Source organism: Nansenia antarctica, assembly GCF_963989245.1.
Source record: "Nansenia antarctica genome assembly, chromosome: 4".
In the NCBI taxonomy this organism is placed as follows: Eukaryota; Metazoa; Chordata; class Actinopteri; order Argentiniformes; family Microstomatidae; genus Nansenia; species Nansenia antarctica.
The window spans coordinates 74,246,767-74,265,877 of record NC_137689.1 but is presented as its reverse complement, the minus strand read 5'-3'; the positions used below and the strand labels follow the sequence as shown (position 1 = coordinate 74,265,877).

Genomic DNA, 19,111 nt, shown 5'->3' with positions numbered 1-19,111 from the left:
GTACTCTAAGACCAGACTGAACCAGTTGTGGCTATTGTGTCCCGTTTTCACCTTTGTCTCCCTGGGAGAAAGTGGGGGCCGGTTCCCCCCTAGCCTTCATCAGAATCATCTACATCAATGTACAAGTCCACACCCATTGCTCATGATTGGTCTAAACCTCACCTGAGGGCGGACCCCTTACCTGAAGGTACCTGTTTGTATAAATACTGAGATGAAATGAATGATCTTTACTTTTACGAGGAACGTTCACTGTTAAGACCTGTCTGACGTGCTTGTAAACTTCCTCCTTCTGCAGAAGATTATTAAATATCTTTTCTTATACATCTTGAAACGAAACAGGCTGCCATTATTGAATAATTTACTCTAACAGTACACTATCCACTATACTATACTGTACAGATAGACGACTAGGGTTGTCATATTGCACATTGTGTTATTGCACATTCATTTGAAGTGTCGCAGTTTGCAGGCTAGAAATTTACATATTTGTGCCTCAGCACTACACCTGATTTTTTTCAGTCCAGCAGCTGCCATCAATCCGTCCAGACTGTCCAGGGCCCAGAACCTAGGTCTTTGCTGTGTTCAGGGCCTGGATGGCCCTGGGGTAGAAGCTGTTCTTCAGTCTGTTTGTCCTTGCGGCCATGGTCCTGTACCGCCTTTTCGAGGGCAGCCGGGTAAAGTGTTCGTACCCAGGGTGGGTTGGGTCCCTGGAGATCTTGGAGGCCTTCCTGAGACAGCGTGTGTTGTATGCCTACCACCAAGGCTTTATGGCTGAAGGGTGTCGACAACTTTCCTTGGGGCCTGTATGAATGGGTTAGGCAGTGGCGAAGCTACCAGGGTGGCAAGGGGTGGCAGCTGCCACCCTTGAAAAAAGTCCTGCCACCCCAGTTACACAGACCAACTGATAATTTGTTGTATTATTATTATTTTATCTTTATCTTTATTTTTAATCAGAATTCAGTGTAAAATTCCCAAATTTCCAAGTTTGAAAAATAAACTCACTGTCTGTTCCACCCCTCCATCTCAAATGGTTGCAACCTATTTCACACGGGGAGATTTGAATATAGGTGTGTTCCAACAGTTTACCACACAGCTGATGCTGATTAATCAATTAAACCTGAGCTGTCTTTCTGGTGCTGTGCCGTGTGGAGCCTGTTGTTCAGGTAATGTTAAATGTGGTTTTAACTAATTATGTTATTACGTTTACAATTCATTACCTATTGGATATGTTTAGTAAATTAATTGATTTTTTGTTCGTCAATGTAACGTTATTTGCTGAGTTATGAAGCGAAGACGTCAGTCTCAGCTGTTAGCTAGCTATTTAGCTTTTACTTACTGTTTAGCTAACGTTGGCGTTATTATAGTTATTATAGTTATTATAGTTATGTCATTGTAACACGATGTAAGAAAAGTACTAGGTGACACCCGATTTTTGTCAGATATGCTCCAGTCAACACAGCTTGACCTTACTAAAGCTGTTGAGCTAATTGAAACACTACAACAGACTCTAAAAAGCTATCGTACTGAGACATATTTTGATGAGCTTTGGATTGAAAATACTCAACACCTGTGAAAGTTGTAACATTTCTACAACTCACACTCATAAGAGGGCAAGACGGATAACAAAGAAACTTAAAGGTAGTGTTATCACGTCTACACTAGGACAGCACACAATACCAGACAGCAAAAAGTATTTTCTAACTAAAATATGTTATCCTGTCATTGATTGCATGATTGGTGAAATGCAAAGACGATTCTCTAGCTTTAACTGTCACATCATGCAGGGTATCCAGGCACTGAATCCATCCAGCAGCAGCTTTTTGAATGAGGAGGCAGTTAATCTTTTAGCAAATGCATATGGATCAAATGTAGATAACCTTAAACACGAACTGCAGCAGATTAGAAGATTGTTGGATCAACAAGCAACAAATTGAAAACAAAGACCCTCCAGTTTAATGGAATTAGTTAATTTTTTGGATCCATACAAGATGGTTTTCTTGGAGATGTTCAGATTATGTAAAATAGCTGTAGTATTGCCGGTCACCAGTGCAGCATGTGAGAGGAGTTTTTCAACTCTTAAAATAATAAAGAATCACCTGCGCTCTACCATGGCAGAGAATAGATTAACAAGTATTGCAGTTCTCAGCATTGAGTCTAAACGTGCAAAAGCTCTGAATTTGGATGAGTTTGTGAAGCGATTTGCTGCACAGCATAGCAATCGTCGCATTCAGCTTTTGTAAATGTATTTATTTGTATTGTTTTATTATTTATTTTTTTAATAGCAGATTTTGTGGCAAGGCAAGTTTATTTGTATAGCACTTATACAACAGGGGCAATTCAAAGTGCTTTACATTATTTAAAAATAAGTTTAAAAAAAAAAGTATGTAATTAGGAGGATTTTGAATTCAATTCTCTGAGAGACTGGTAGCCAGTGCAGGGATCTCAGGATTGGTGTAATGTGTTCAAAGTTCTTTGTTTTTGTTAGGACCCTAGCAGCAGTGTTTTGGATGAGCTGCAATTTACGAACAGCTCCTTTAGATAGGCCTGTTAGTAGACTACAATACTCAAGTGAAGTCTACTCCAAACAAATGCATGGATGAGTTTTTCAAGGTCTTGCTTGGACATGAAACCTCTCATTCTTGTTTGTTCTGACGATCAAGTTCAGCGCGCATTGTTCATGTTCCTTGTTTATTGTCTCAGAATGAAAGTGAAATGTTTTTTTCTCCCACAAACCTATGTCTTTGTAATAATTTACTGGATGAGAGAGAAATCTGTACACATGCACACACTAGTTCTATATGTAGAACAGGCTGTAAGGGATGATAAATATACATAAATGTAAGACATTAAGATAGCCACTTATCAAAATGATGGCCACACTAAAATATCTGCTTGCCACCCCATGTATAAATCTCTAGAATCGCCACTGGGGTTAGGATCCCATTCGGTTTGTCAAATGCACCTGCTGCATTCCAGCGCAGTATAAAAGAGATGTAGGATACCCTGAGAGACGAATGCTGCAACCCGTATTTGGAGCAACCCGTCCTGTGCTATGCTAAGATTCCAAGAACATGTCGAGAGTCTTAGAAAAGTACTGAAGCAACATGGTGTGAAACTAGCCAATCAAGAACAAGCTTCAGATCTAGCAGTTCTAGCCTTAAGAGACAAGACACCCAACACTGTCAGTGATGTGAGACAATTGCTTGGATTTCTCAGTTACTATTGCATGTATATTCAGAACTATAAAACCAAAGATATTAATTCAAAAGTTCCAACTATTATCCTTGTATTAAGATGGACTCAGTTCAACTTATTGAGTGATTTGCTGATGACATTTTTGCATTTTTGCAAAGCAAAGGTCTGAATACTTATGTACATGAGCTATTTCTGTATTTCAATTTTAATACATTTACTAACATTTCAAAAAATGTGTTTTCGCTTTGTCATTCTGGGGTATTGTGTGTGGATTGATGGCAAAATCTTTTAATTTAGTCCATTTTAAATTGAGTCTATAACACAACAAAATGTGCGAAAAGTGTGAAGTCTGAATACTTTCCGAAAGCACTGTACAGCATGTGAGCAGTATAAAAAACATACACGGTTGATCATTTATTTCCATTTATTTTGTCTATTACAGAACATTTTTACAATCAGAAATGTATTTTGTACCACTGGATGCGTCAAGATTCGTAACATCACAACAATCAATCTGTGTAGCTTTGAATCTAGAATGATGTCAGAATGTGTCATATACTGAAAAATGTACGCACTCACTGCAATGTAAGTCGCTTTGGATAACAACGTCAGCTAAATGGCATATTATATATACATATTATATTAGTGTCTCTGCTCAGATAAAAGTCTCTACTGGGAGCTCTTTAGGGTGGGGAGGTCAGCGTAGGTGCTGGTCCACCAATGCACGAAAAACATCCTCAACTTCTCCCTGACGTAGCTCCTGTTCATGTCTGAGTGGATGTCCAGGTACTGGTGTCCAGTTTCAGTAAATACAGGCCAGGTCACAGGCACATCGGACTCCCCTTTGTTGGGGTTTCTGTGGAGGGAAAAGGGGGGGGGGTCAATGTCAATAAACCATAGTGGTATTGATGATGATTTCAAAATGATAACATGGTAGAGTGGACTATCTACTGTCTACTACAGTTTCTCTCATACATGGTTTCGTATATATATATATATAGTGCTTCTTTTTACCCGGTCTTGGCGAAGTTTGTCCAGTAGGCGATCATGTAGCCAGCCAGGTCACGGTGACTGGGCCAGTAGCCCAGGGGCGAGCTGAAGGGCTTGCCGAACATATACTGCAGGTCATCAGCGTGGTCAGCCCCCATCCAGCTGGGGTAGGGCCTGGCCAGGCCAGCCATGCGGCTGGGCTCGGACAACACGTAGGAGTAGGTCTGTGCAGACCTGGGGTAGGGCAAGGGGAGAGAAGGAGGGAGAGGGAGAGAGAAAGAAGGGGAGTTAGGAGAGGGAGTTCTTATAATGAATTATGGAGGGCACTGTAGGTGCATCGCCAATGCTGCTGCCATATTGATACTGTAAGTTAGTTAGCCTGGGTGAAGCAAACTGGGTGATAGAGGCTGAGCTTCAGTAACTGGGTGATAAGAGTTTGGCTCACTTGGCATTGGCAGCATGCATGTAGAGAGCAGATTGGGTTGGCACCAGGAAGATGTAGTCAGTTTCGATCTCAACAATGGTCTGCTTGATGACACTTTGGCTGGGCGTAGGACCCCAGTTTGCTGAGTATGTTGTGAAAGCGCTGGTGAGAGCGGGCTCCCCCTTGTCCTTGGTCAGAGCACCCAGGAGCTTCTTCACATCGTCCCTGTGGAAAGGGGGAAGAGGAGATTGATCTGTCTCAGGGATCTGCCTAAAATGATACCGCTATTTATGCTGTAGTTCCATTACCGTAATTAAGTTTATGTTCTCGAATACTCTCCCAAACATCAAGCTTCATGGGTACAACTGCACTTCTGTCTAAGTTCTATTCTTTGAGGATGGACAAACCCAACAGAGCAAAGTGCCCTCTTCCCTCCCTGGTGATGGATCTGCCTATTGCCACTCACACAGGGGTGTCCAGGAGGGGAGTGTTGATAGAGGGGACGTCCACGCCAGTGAAAAGGTGGCCGTCCATGTCGTTGATCCCGGCGATGTAGTCGATGTCAGCTGCGTTGCTGAACAGGTTACCAGGTTCGTCAGGAAGGAAGTCTCCGTCGATCACAGGGGAGAGGACCAGGTTCAACACAACGGGGTCTGGAGGAGGAGGCAGAGACAGTCACACACTCTTATGGACTGCTATGATAGACAGCGGATGACATCACTTTTTCAGTCAACTTGGGTAAAATATCAGAATAAAGGAGAAAGGAGGGCTTCTGGCTAATGGTCATTAATAGTATAATAGGCATAATTAGAGGCATCAACAAGTCATGAGCTTAGAATTATACGGTTCTATCTCCATTTAGGGTAGTTCAGAGATATTGAGCGTCAAAGTTTTTACATTCCATTATGTTTTGTGAGATGGAACCTTTGTATTTTATTAATTACTAACTCAAAAATGTCAACATTTTAAAAATAACACCACACAGGCATTAATCAACACCTAATGGATCAGATTATGTAAAAAACTCAATTTTGCCAAAAATGGAGATAGAACCTTATAATTCTAACGTCACGAAGTGTAAGTGTATATTTTATATTTCCGGCCCACAGATCTCAACCCTGTACCCTCATTGAATACTGACCGGAGGCAGAGGAACGCAGCTCCAGGGTTCCAGCCAAGGTGAGGGTCTTTGCGTCCGTCATCTTCAGACAGGTCATCATCATGTCATCAGTGGGGCAGTTCACCTTTTTAGCAACCTGAATAGAAAACAGGATGAGATTGAGCTAGCCTCACCATCTGTTCAGACTGCCTGTCTGTCTGTGTCTGTGCCTGTCTGTCTGTCTGTCTGTGCCTGTCTGTCTGTCCGTGCCTGTCTGTGTCTGTGCCTGTCTGTCTCTGTCTGTGCCTGTCTGTGTCTGTGCCTGTCTGTCTGTCTGTCTGTCTGTTCCTGTCTGTCTGTCTGTGTCTGTGCCTGTCTGTCTGTCTGTCCGTGCCTGTCTGTGTCTGTGCCTGTCTGTCTCTGTCTGTGCCTGTCTGTGTCTGTGCCTGTCTGTCTGTCTGTGCCTGTCTGTCTGTCTGTTCCTGTCTGTCTGTCTGTGTCTGTGCCTGTCTGTCTGTCTGTCTGTCTGTGCCTGTCTGTGTCCATCTGCACATGCAACAGACCACTGAGATAACAGGGACACGTACCTTCTCTGCAAAGGCTCTGGGGTTCCTGTCGACAGCCCAAGGGCAGAGGGCAACTCCGCTCTGGGAAATGGCCCTGCGGATCAGCCCTTTGTTTTTGGGAGACAGAATCTGAGTGGGAATAAATATACAACACGTATGAGTATGCGAGTGTGTGCGCACACACACACGCACACACACACACACACACACACACACACACACACACACACACACACACACACACACACACATACACACACACATACATACATACATACACACACACACACACACACACACACACACACACACACACACACATACATACACATACACACACACACACACACACATACAAAAACACACACATACACACACACACATACATACACACACACATACACACACATACACACACACCTGGAAGTTGACGCTAACCGCTCCGGCGGACTCTCCGAAGAGGGTGATGTTGTCAGGGTCTCCACCGAAGGAGCGGATGTTCCTGTGAGTCCAGGCAATGGCAGCCTGCTGGTCCCACAGCCCATAGTTGCCTGTCAAGGGAGAGAAGCTCTGTGAGACAGCTGCAAGTAGCTGGGGTGGACTTTGTTTGCAACAGAGAGGCCAGAAAAAACCACAACGGTGATCACACATAATACACAACACCCTAACAATGACTGGGCAGTATACACCCATTTGGTGGAAGGGATTCAAAGGCCTAGGGATCAGTATGAGGAGGCAGGGTACCTCAGCTAGCATACTGAGCCACTGACCCCCTGCCAGGCAAAGCCGTGGTTGGTTGACACCTACCAGGTCCACTGGCGTCTCCAGAGCTGAGGAAGCCGAGCGTACCCACGCGGTAGCCTAGCGTCACCACAATAACGTTGCCCCTGTCAGCGATCTCCTGTCCGTCATACAGATAGTTGTCCAGGAATGTTGCCCCCATAGACCCTCCAAGAAGGAAGGCACCTCCATAGATCCAGACCATGACTGGGAGGTCAGTTGACACTAGGAAGTACGAAAGGAGAAATATTTCAATACAATCATGGAATTGTACCGTAGCATCATCATATCAAAATCATAATCTCAATTGGTCAAGTGGTGTTGAAGACCTGGGCCTACCAGGGTCTTAATCTTATTTTAGTGAGAGATACTGAAAAATCAGCCAGCTCGATCTGATCCTGGATAGCAAAAAAGAATCAGGATCATTCTTTTTATTAAATGTTTTTGAACAACTGGGCCCTGGTGTTGATGAGGTGTTGATGTCTCATCTGATGTTATGGTCACAGAAATAAGTGAGGGACCCAGGTGTGTTACCTTTGCGGCCATGAGGGACCCAGATGTTCAGGTAGAGACAGTCCTCACTACCACGGGTATCAGACATGGTCATGGTCAACTGGAGACACCTCGGCTTGAACTCAGTAGCCCTGAGAATACCTGAGGGGAGACAAGAGAGGGAGGAAATCACCTGGGTCAGAATGCTTTCAAAAGGTGTTCAAGCAGAGTATTGTTCTATTTGATTTGATTTGAATCCGTCCCCCGGCTGTAAGGACTGGTCTCAGTCAGGTTTCTCCTGAATAAGTAGAGCTTGAAATAAAAAAAACTAATCTGGGACAGATCTTTCTGGTACTCACCGTCCCATCCAGGGTGACGCTTGGGCTTCTCAAACTTCCCGGGAACGTCACCGAAGGGGATTCCCCTGAAGCGGTCCATGGAACGGAAGAATCCAAGGCTATAGTTCTCCCCCTCCACCATGCCACCCTCAGTGTACACCACTCCCAGCTACAGGTCAACAGACACATAAAGGCAGAGACACATTTACTGTGGAAGTTCCTGTACAAATCAAAAAATAAATAAATTTGTTTTCCTTTTTACACTGTGCCAAGCCAGGAACATGTGTATGGTGAGAATCATTGTATTGTTACATTATGTTAGTGTGTGTAGCATCATCGTATGTAGGCCTACATTAACATCTTACGTTTAACTCAAATCAAATCAAATTAATTCACAATTCTCCCGCAGTAAGATAATGAACAATTAAAAAAGTATAATATACGTATCTTTTATGTTCAGTTACTTAGATCATTTGATTACCTTTTGCCATAGCCTTGTAATTACACCAACATTCTAATGACACAGACTACAGACTTACAGTAGTGGCTGAGGCGGAGCCCAGGAACAGGGCTGCAGCAACCAGAATGCCCAGGGTCTTCATCGTGGTTGTTCAGAAACACCTGTAAAAACCTCCGATTTTCCAGACGCTTTTTATACAAGAGACCCCTCCCATACAGTATAGGCTACTGGTGTGTTTACACAACCTCAACTGCCTTGAGTGAGCACCGAGCTATATAGGTTACATTCAGGGAGGGTGGGAGCATCCACAGTATGTCCGAGTACTGTATGTACTGTGTTTTCATGATCTGATTCAGGCAGAACTAGTGTTCATCTGATGCGCAAGTCCACACCAGTGTTCATGTACAGTAACTTTTAATCAATAGAAGTGAAATCAAGAGATAAATGACATTCAAGCTAAAAATCCTAATATTTTCATGCTTAATGTATGGATTTCCCATCACTCTTTCCCTTTGTTATGAGTGTAAAGCCAGATAAAACCATCGGATAGCTCATAGTTCCTTAATAGAAATATCCAATATAATAAGCAAATACTGAGGTATAAAATACAGGAAAAACATTTAATTAAAAAACTAAAACGATTTAATTTCCTTTATTCGCAAAACGGTACAAAACAAATACATCGAACACTGTACAGGTTTTCCAGCATATTGTATTGAAAAGGTGAAAGAAAAATCATGATATGTAACAACATGAAACTCTTACTTCTCCAATTTCTATACGTGACCTCAAAATATTTATTTCTCACAGATAATCAAGCATCTCTGTCTCCATCTCGTTGTCACTCCCCTCTGAGGGCTGGAATTCATCTTCCTCCTCTTCCTCATCTTCCTCCTCTTCCTCATCACTCTCTGCTGCTGCTGCTTTCCTTGTAGTAGAACACTCAGGATTCAAAGGCGCTGCAGAAAAAAGCACAGTAGACCTTTACTGCTCTACTTACCCACACTCATACACATTACATTTTATATGTTTTACATTTAGCAGACGCCTTTATCCAAAGTGACTTCCAACAAATACATTTGGTAAGTGAGTGAATCATCTGTCCATCAGTCATCGTAAGAAAGAAAAGTAATCTATGTTATGACCAGGGGCCATTGACAGTTACAATGCTAGAAGATAGAAGAATGACTTTTTTTTATTTCGTTTTTTTTTCTGTATAGTAGAGAAACTTTACTGGGGGAAGTGATTGATTGATTGGTTGATTAATTGATTGATTAAGTAATTACAACTGAATGAATGCCAACTCTTTCCTGGAAGCAGAATGATTGTTGTGTCCAGAGTGAGCGGAAAGCCTTATCAGGCTGTCTGACTGGGCTGCCAGTACAATGTGGTTAATGTGTGACCACACCTGGGAAACTTAGAGCTGAAGATGTCTGTGACCCGACCCTGTCAGACCACTGTGTCGAGGTGTGGTTCCTAATCAGAAATATGTTGTGCGCACTGGGGGGTAGGGTTGGGTACCGTTTGGGTTTTATCCGGTACCGGTACCTAACCGATACTTTAAAAACGGTACCGGTACCAAAACGGTACTTAATTCGGTACTTTAAATGACATATATATATATATATAATAACACGGTCGACAACATTAAACAGCTTTTCACTTTTTTATTGCTGAGGCACAATATATATTAGTTAAATATACACTCAAATTAAAATAAATGAAAATAAAACTCCTGAGCCTTGGGGACTCCATTAAGCTGGGGGTGCCTATCGTTGGTACTGATGTCGAATACGAGTACACACTTGTTCGGCAGCCCCTCAAGGACATCAGAATATTCTTAGAAAAGGGATCTAGTGAAGAGGCCTGCATAGCCCCCAGAACCAAGAAGACCAAGAGGAAATATAACTCTGATGAACTGGAGCCCTCCACCTCGTCAAAATCCAAACTCTGTTGCCGCTCAGCTACTACTACTCCCCTCCCCCTCTCTGGTCCATGATGACATGACGATTGATTTTTCAGACACAGTAGTAGGATAAGGACAGTACCCGAATATCAAGAGATCCCCGATCATGTTGTCCACCTCGCAGAGACGCAGCCACACATCCGCACTACGTCATCAACAGACGCGTCGAATCCTGGAGTGCACCAATCAAAGGCTTGCGTTCGTAAACTCGCTCTGAGAGCGTCGCAGCGCACACTGGGCCCGACGTCATAAGGGGAGCAAGTCATTTGATTGGACAGAAGGCATTCCACGAGTGGTGATCAGAATTCCAGAACGAGTTTACGGAACGCACCCATAAGTCGAGCGTCGCGTTACGCCAACCCGCTAGCGGAAGTTGCTATTAGCAACCTTCTCGTTATCCTTCCGTACTCGCTGCTTTCACTGAGTGGAAATTTAACAGGCGATGTGACGTCACGAGTCACCAGTTGACACTGGACAACAGAGGGCGAGATAGAAAAGTACCGAAATGAGGTACTTTGCGATTCGGTACGGGTACATACCGAATGTAAAGTAACCGGTACCTACCGGTACCGATTTTCGGTACCCAACCCTACTGGGGAAAGGAGGTTGCGGGGAGATGATTGGTTAAGCCAATGGCCATGCGTCCGGCAGATTCTCCCGGTCCTCGTATCGTAAACCAAGGCCACGTTTGATGCGTTGGTCCACCAGAACTTTCCGAGCATTTGAGCGGAATTGTCTGGGAACGGTGTTAGAAGGTTCATAAACTGGTCAGAGTGGTGAGTGTTTGTCCAGTCTAGAGTGGTGAGTGTTTGTCCAGTCTCCGGCCGTCTCCTACCTTGTCTGTTGGCTCGCACCGTCTGTTTGATCATGGTGGAGATGATGTCTCTGAGGTCGTCGGGGGTGCGGGACAAACACCAGCCGTCCCTCTCGTCACACTGCTCCTCCTTCCCGTCGTTCCGGTGAATGACAGTCCTTATACTGGTGAACAGACGCAGCGTCACAACACAACACACAGACAATCACGTGTAGAGATCTGTGCCATTTTCAATTTCACATTCAGAGGTTCCTAACAGTCCTTGCCGCCTACAGTACCACGTTGGATCTCACCTGTCCACATCCAGGTCACAGAACTGGTAGAACATCTGTCTATGAGGGGGCAGGGTCCCTTCCCTGAATATATAGGATGACTCCTGGGACAAACAGGAGAGAGGTCAGAGGAAGGTCATCAGCACGTCCACCTGGTGCGGTGTTTACTTCACTCTGGGAGGGATGTTTCTGGAACGTGATTGGTCGCCTACCTTGAGCTGGTATCTCATGTGAGCAGGTTTACGACCCCCAGGGGTGGGGTTCTCCTGGGCGATGTCCATCACGTTAGCCCCCTGGGGGACTGTGCGAGGGAAAAGTGCAAGGTGGTCCCCCATAAATACACACTCAAACCCACGACAAATACTCTCCAAAACTTTCATTCAGAACAAAGAATGAAACAGCAATGAGGTGTGCCCCTCACCGGCCACTGACCTGCTTTGTTGAGTGTGATTGGCAGGGTGTAGTTGAAAGCACTCCTCTTAGCCTTCACCGGCATGTCGACAGCATATCCTGCAGAGGTTCACCAAGTCTCACATCAAACACAGCGGGACATTGACCTCTACCCTTTCTCTCTCTGTGTGACTGTGACCAGCTTGGTCAGGTGGTGTCTCAGGAGCACATACATCACTCTTATTTATGGCACTGAATCCCCCCTACTGACCAGACAGACGCCCCCCACCTCCCCACCTTCACTGAATCCCCCCTACTGACCAGACAGACAGACGCCCCCCACCTCCCCCCTACTGACCAGACAGACAGACGCCCCCCACCTCCCCACCTTCTCCTCACCATGCTTGGTGCTACAGCGGATCCTGAAGTCCAGGACCTGGTAGACCTTGGCCTCCGGCGTCGTGCGCGGGTCGTAACCGAACCGGACCCACAGGCTCCTCCAGGGTCCTGTTAGCTGGGGACGTCACACATCTGTCTGGTTTGCACGGTATTGAATTTCTATGGCATTTCCCCCCCACAAGGAGTGCAATTGCTTGAATTTTGGAATTAAAGAGATGCTACGCTAAGAGATTTTTATCGCTAATTCTTTGCGTACAATTTTGGCTTAAAAAGTGTTGACTGATCGATTTCTTATCTCACTACACTATGCAGTCCTCAGGCCAACAGACTTTTGCAAGATAAGCTATTGCTTATTTTTTTATTATTATTTATTATTATTATTATTTAAGAGGCCCCGGCAAGAATAAATACAAACATACTGTATATACAGAAATACACCACAGGGTCAACACAAAACAATACATAAGAACGGCAAAGAGAGTGAATATAAAATCAAAAAATGTCAAATCAACTAACCTATGTGTGAAGGGAGAGAGGAGGGGGGGAGGGGTGTGGGGGTGTGGGGGGTAATCAACTGTGTGTTTTGTAAAGTGGTGCAATCGTCTGCTGCAGCGAAAAACGGAAGCCGGAGTTGCGGCCCGAAATATAAAAGTGGGAGTGTGAGAGGTGTGTCCAATCGGGTAGCACGGGTTTATCTCGCTACAACACACCGTTCTCAGTTTAAGGTCAACACACATTTGCAAGATAAGCTTTTGTTTATGACAGTGGGTGTGTGGGAGGTGTGCCTCTCTGTCCAATCAGGTAACAGGTAACCCTTTTTGGGCATGTGAGCAAACTATTATATTATATTATATATATTATATTATTATATTATAATATTTTAGAACTAGTGGCTGAAATGACACCTCAAAACAAAACATTTACTTAAAAACAGACATGGTATTTGAATGTATTCAGATTCCCTGACTCCCTAGTCCAGTGTGGGAGGGTGGGAGGTGTGCCCCTCTCTGTCCAATCAGGTAACAGGTGGACCCCTTTTGGGCATGTGAGCGAACTATTATATTATATATTATTTAAGCAATATCACACGAGAGGGAGTGTGTTATACTGAATATCAGCACGGCTGTGATTCGGTCGTAGGTACGAGGCCGCAGGCCGAGTACCGAAGACAATCATGTTGTTTGCCTTACGGTGTTAATTTCATTTTTACTCTTCTCCAATTTGTCCAGGTCGGCCGGTGTCATATCAGCACACCTGGGGGTTTGCACTGAAGTACCTTCGTCCTCTCCTTCTGATTCATAATTTAAGTCAAATGTTATATTTGGAAATATATCCATCTTCTGTTTCTGTTGTTGGCTATATGACCGTTAATGTAGTCTAATTAACGGTCATTTAGTAGAACATCTGTGCGGTGGAGTGATACATATAGTTAAAAGTCCCAGTGCTGTTATACTGTATATCGTAACTCATGGAATGCCTCTTGTCCAATCAAATTACTTGGTCGGAACTAACTGTTGTATAATATATTATAATATTTTATAACAAGTGGCTGAAATGACACCTCAAAACTAACATTTACTTAAAAACAGACATGGTATTGGAATGTTTTCAGATCCCCTGACTCCCTAGTCTAGTGAAGGCTGGTTCCTCTGCGTCTCCTCACCATGTAGTAGGCCACGATGGGCAGGAGCAGCTTCAGCTTCTCAGGGTGGAAGTCCAGGTTGGCCCTGACGGCGTTCCTGGACCAGATGGGCCGGCTCTCAAACAGCTGGACGGTTCGGAGCGGTTTGGGACGAGATAAGATAGACGGAGCAAGGGAACAGGGATTATGCACAACAACATACAAGCTTTACAGATGTATCATGCTATTGGATTGCTTTGCTTGCTTTGTCCATGGCGGCGTCACTAGAACGTGCGGTTCCCATGGCAGTGTCAGCAGAGGGCGCACGTAACTTAACAAAGTTAACAAAGCAGCAAAAAAATTGTTCTCCAAAACGTGTTCAAAGAGTTGCCACACCTGATTTTTACTTTTCGTAAATTCTCAATCCATTGATATTGAAATATAGACAATGTCATACTAACAGACTTTGAGCTCTATGTAAGACCAGACTTTTGATTGTAAAAAAACTGCTAGTATTAAGATAAGTGAGTTCAACAAAATCAGAATATTGTAATAAAATAAAAAATAAAAATGATTAGCTGTCCTTGGAAATAAGTTAGATTGTCATTTATTTAGAAATAATTTTCTAAACCTATTTCTGGGGGGAAAGCTCCTTTGGATTACGGTAGGTGTATTTTCTCCCTATTCTCATCAGCTCCCCTGCTGGTATAAAATATAATGTTTTGTGGGAGTCGGAGTTGGTTCAGCCTAAATGAATATGAATAATCATTCAGGCGTCGAAGGAGGCTAAATGAAGGCTCAAACAAATGGCACCTGGATTGAAGAAGACTGCAGAGTCGCTCCCCATCTTCTGCCGTACACTGAAGACCTCCATCTCTTCAGTCTACACCTTAACTGTCCCTCCTGAAGACCTCCATCTCTTCAGTCTACACCTTAACTGTCCCTCCTGAAGACCTCCATCTCTTCAGTCTACACCTTAACTGTCCCTCCTGAGACCTCTACTTACCCTCTACCCCCCCCGTACAGTTAATCTACTGTATATAACATTTTAAAACATACAAATAAAAATCTCCTAGCATTATGACTGCCCCTGGCCCGAGCATAGATTACTCTTTCCTGCTATGACTGGCGGATGGATGATTTAGATTTAGTAGATTACTTAGTCAAATGTATTTGTTGTAAGTCGCTTTAGATCAAGGCGTCTGCGAAATGCCAAAAAATGTAAACGTTAACAATCAGCACACCGACCTTCTTCATCTGCTCCTCGACCTTGGAGTCGCTCTCGTGTTGACAGACCCTCTTCCAGTTGACCCGGGCCGCCTCCAGGGCCTCTGAGGGCGCGCTCTCATCCTCGAAGATCACGAATATGGCATTGTGGGGGCGACGGGCTCGACTCAGGCCAATCAGGTTCTCCCTGGAGACTGACGGGTGGGGGTAGCCCTCCCTACATAGGCAGAAGCAAGGCAACAACAAAGGTTTGGCTACAGACTGTTTGGAAGCGAAGCACTTAATACGCTATGTAAGTGCAGTCCATTTACCAAAGTGCTTTACAACGGCCTCTCATTCACCCGTTCACTCACACATTCACACACCAACGGCGGCAAGCTACCATGCAAGGCTCCGGCCCGCTCATTGGGAGCAATTTGGGGTTCAGTGTCTTGCCCAAGGACACCTCGGCATGTGGCCGGCCAGGGACTGTTTATATTTGGAACAACAAAGTGTTCCATCAAAATTCTGACAGACACTTAAAGGCTAAATATGTGTATCTGTATTTCTCTTTTAATCTGTACCATACTGTTGTGTCCACTCTATTTATTCCCTCTTTTTATTCTATTTATTCCCTATTTTTATTCATTATCTATTATGTGTCTTTTTATCCCCCATACGGCTGCTGTGAGAGAGTAATTTCCCCTCGGGGATAAATAAAGAACTTCAACCTCAACTAACCAGTGTTACTGCCACTGATTTAGCAACGCAAGTTAAGCACCATGGACAGCAGCCAGTCATGACTGATTGATTGATAGCCCTCCATGAGGAAAGCATCTGTTTGACAGCATATACATTTCTCTGTGCTGATGTCCACATAACTGTATTGCAATCGATCCAGTCGTAGGGTTAATTTAAATTATGGAGTGGACACAAACATGTCGCACTGCTTTGAAGACCTCCCTTAAGCACAATTCATCACGAATTATTCTCGACAATTCCATTCCACGACAAACTTAGGCTCTTTTGTTGTAACTTAAAGCCTAATGATAACAATGATATGTTTGGCCACTGAACCCCACCAAGTTGACAACAATTAGTGCATTAGAGAAAAACACCACAAGAACTCTGAAGACAACAATTAGTCTTTGCTGCTGCTCCCAGCATCCCCCCCCCCCCCCCCCCCCCCCCCCGCCAACACTCACTTGTGTTGGATCTCGGGACGGTAGTTGTAATCCACGGGATTGTCCAGGCGAGAGAAGATGGGCGGAGGGAGGAAGGACACCATGGGCTGCAGGAAGAAGTCCCTGTTCTCCACGCCGCGCAGCAGGATCTTATCATACAGGGACGTCTGGGAGCCGTCCTTCTCCGTGTTCATGGCCAGATACTGGAAATCTGCCATCCCTGAAACAACACACAGCTGTTAGGTCTCTGTCTGAGTACCACGATGACGTGTAACTGTTGAGTAGGATGCGAGCATACTCCAGTTACCACAAGGCACTCCAAACCCTGTCACTACCTACCCTCCAAGACAGAAGAAATACACTGTGCAAGGACTTTGCCTTGGGTCTTCTGAATTCCCCATCAAATCGCCAAACCAGAAACAGTACCCAACTTGAGATCCCCAAAACAAGAACAGCAAGATACAAAACACCATCACCCATCCCATTCTTTACAGGACTCCTGAACGCCAAATAACATTTTAGCTTTACCCATCACTGCCATAGACTGTGTTGTTGATATTTAGCTTTACCCATCACTGCCATAGACTGTGTTGTTGATAAACCAATACTCACTGTTTTTATCCAATATTGTGTTTTTGAGTGTGACTTTTATGTTGTATTTCATTGATGTTGACATGATGACTGTAAATATTCTTTTATTTCAGTTTCACAAACTGCAAAAAAGAATATTCAATAAAGAAACTTGAACTTGAGTTGAACCTTGGAACTTGTATGTGGTCCCGATGACACCCAGGATCTCCATGTTGACCTGGGCCTCCTCGGGGTTGACCTGGGCCTCCTCAGGGTTGACCTGGGCCTCCTCAGGGTTGACCTTACGCACCCGCCTCCTCACCCTCAGCAGCAGATTGGTCGAGGGGAAGCGGTTCCCACACAGCGGGTGGCAGAACGGGTCCCGCGGACGCAAGCGCAGCTCCAGTCGTCTGTTAGGGTCAGAGTAGGCCTGCGGGACGACAAGACACTCAGTGATCACATGATATGAATGAATGAATGAATGAATGGTCTTTATTGTCATTAATACAGTACAGGTACCATACAACGACATTTAGGGGGGGGGGCTCCCCTGGTGCTTGGAAAAAAAGACTAAAAAACAAGAGGGCCAAGGGTAAAATAAAAAAAGGGAAAAGAGCTGGTTTACATAAATAAAGGCTATGTACACTATCTACTATACTTTACTACTATACTATACAATAAAACACTGTGCTGTACTCTATGCTATGCTATAAATATCCTAACTTTCTCCTATATCTGAACCTTATGTACACAAGGGTTGTCGTATTGCACATAGTATTTGTTGCACATTCATTAAAGTGTCGCAGTGATATCGTATAGCTGCATGATTACTGCTATATAGGCTACTGCTTCTAGCATAACGACTGCCAATGGCTGCTGGCCTGATCTAGATTACTTTTCCTGCTACGACTGGTTAATTGATGATTCACTTACTTGTCTCAAATGTATTGATTATATAAGTCGCTTTGGAATAAGGTGTCTGCTAAATGCCAAAAAAAAACATAGTCAGTGCCAGTCCAATGTCTGATGATGGAGGAGGAGAACAAAGATGTAGAAAACATCGCAAGGCAAACTCCTCAAGATCTAATCACTAAGATCTAATCTACGACTTACACTACCAATGAAACTCTCTACCTCCTCTCTCTCTGCCTCCTCCCTCTCTACCTCCTCAGCCCTCTCTACCTCCTCTCTCTCTACCTCCTCTCTCTCTATCTCCTCCTCTCTCTCTCTACCTCCTCCTCTCTCTCTCTACCTCCTCCTCTCTCTCTCTACCTCCTCATCCCTCTCTACCTCCTCCTCTCTCTCTACCTCCTCCTCTCTCTCTACCTCCTCCTCTCTCTCTACCTCCTCTCTCTACCTCCTCCTCTCTCTCTACCTCCTCCTCTCTCTCTACCTCCTCTCTCTACCTCCTCCCTCTACCTCCTCCTCTCTCTCTACCTCCTCTCTCTCTATCTCCTCCCTGTCTACCTCCTCATCCCTCTCTATCTCCTCATCCCCCCTCTACCTCCTCTCTCTCTCTACCTCCTCCCTGTCTACCTCCTCCTCTCTCTACCTCCTCTCTCTACCTCTCTCTCTCTACCTCATCCCTCTCTACCTCCTCTCTCTCTACCTCCTCCTCTCTCTCTACCTCCTCCTCTCTCTCAATAATAAGATGATCTGTGACATTGATGTGAGTCGCCCTGCTGCAAGGCAGTGGTGGTGCTGCACCTTACCTTTGACATTCCCTTTTCGCCTCCGACTGATTCCAGCATCTTCTCCACATTGGCGATGACCGCCGGGTATTCAACACAGACGAGCTTGCGGTCCTGGGGCAGGTGGAGTGTGGCAGAAGTGCCCGGTGCCCCCGGTGCCCCACTCTCAGCCTCCCCCCCTGCGGGGGTCTCGCAGCCCGCCGTGGAGCTCGTTATCTCTTTCATTGTGAAACTCAAGTCATCTATCTTTTGCACCGACGTCGGCGTCGCCATCTTCGAGGCAACTGCTACTTTGAGGATTCTCAGCTACGATCGATTGGAAAAACACAGTGTACCCAAACCTATGAGGGAGAGCAAGCCACACACACGTCGTGTGTCCAAAAAAGTTGATATGCGTCCGTATACAAAACAATTCCGGGTGGAAACTTTGGATTTGTGTAGAGTTCCGTTCCGGGTCCGAGGGTGATTGCCGTGCTGATGATGTCAGATCGACATGTTCATTTTTCACCATTAGGCCTATACATCTGCAATATATAGAATATATTAGGCCTCAATAAAATAGTGTCATATTTCGTTCAGTTACATGATTTTCAAGGTAATACTCATACTAATACTCATACTCACTCTGTTCTCTAGTTAGCCCTGATCCATCCT

The 19,111-nt window shown here is 44.7% G+C and overlaps 2 protein-coding genes across 2 annotated transcripts; both read right to left on the bottom strand.

The window, feature by feature from the left end:
- Positions 1-3,719: 3,719 nt before the first annotated feature.
- On the bottom strand, positions 3,720-8,486 carry cel.2 (carboxyl ester lipase, tandem duplicate 2; the record flags this gene model as incomplete). Its single annotated transcript, XM_080528994.1, has 11 exons — positions 3,720-4,051; positions 4,210-4,419; positions 4,631-4,834; positions 5,076-5,262; positions 5,751-5,865; positions 6,296-6,403; positions 6,695-6,825; positions 7,082-7,279; positions 7,589-7,708; positions 7,906-8,053; positions 8,424-8,486. The coding sequence occupies 11 exons, from the start codon at positions 8,484-8,486 to the stop codon at positions 3,865-3,867; spliced, it is 1,671 nt and encodes a 556-aa protein (XP_080385120.1). The 3' UTR covers positions 3,720-3,864.
- Positions 8,487-9,012: 526 nt separating this feature from the next.
- Positions 9,013-18,600, bottom strand: gtf3c5 (general transcription factor IIIC, polypeptide 5). The gene is made up of 11 exons (XM_080528501.1): positions 18,479-18,600; positions 16,956-17,196; positions 16,218-16,416; positions 15,055-15,250; positions 13,849-13,953; positions 12,186-12,300; positions 11,829-11,906; positions 11,609-11,697; positions 11,418-11,500; positions 11,146-11,288; positions 9,013-9,303 (listed from the first exon to the last, which is right to left on the bottom strand). The coding sequence occupies exons 1-11, from the start codon at positions 18,515-18,517 to the stop codon at positions 9,149-9,151; spliced, it is 1,443 nt and encodes a 480-aa protein (XP_080384627.1). The 5' UTR covers positions 18,518-18,600; the 3' UTR covers positions 9,013-9,148.
- Positions 18,601-19,111: the final 511 nt, after the last annotated feature.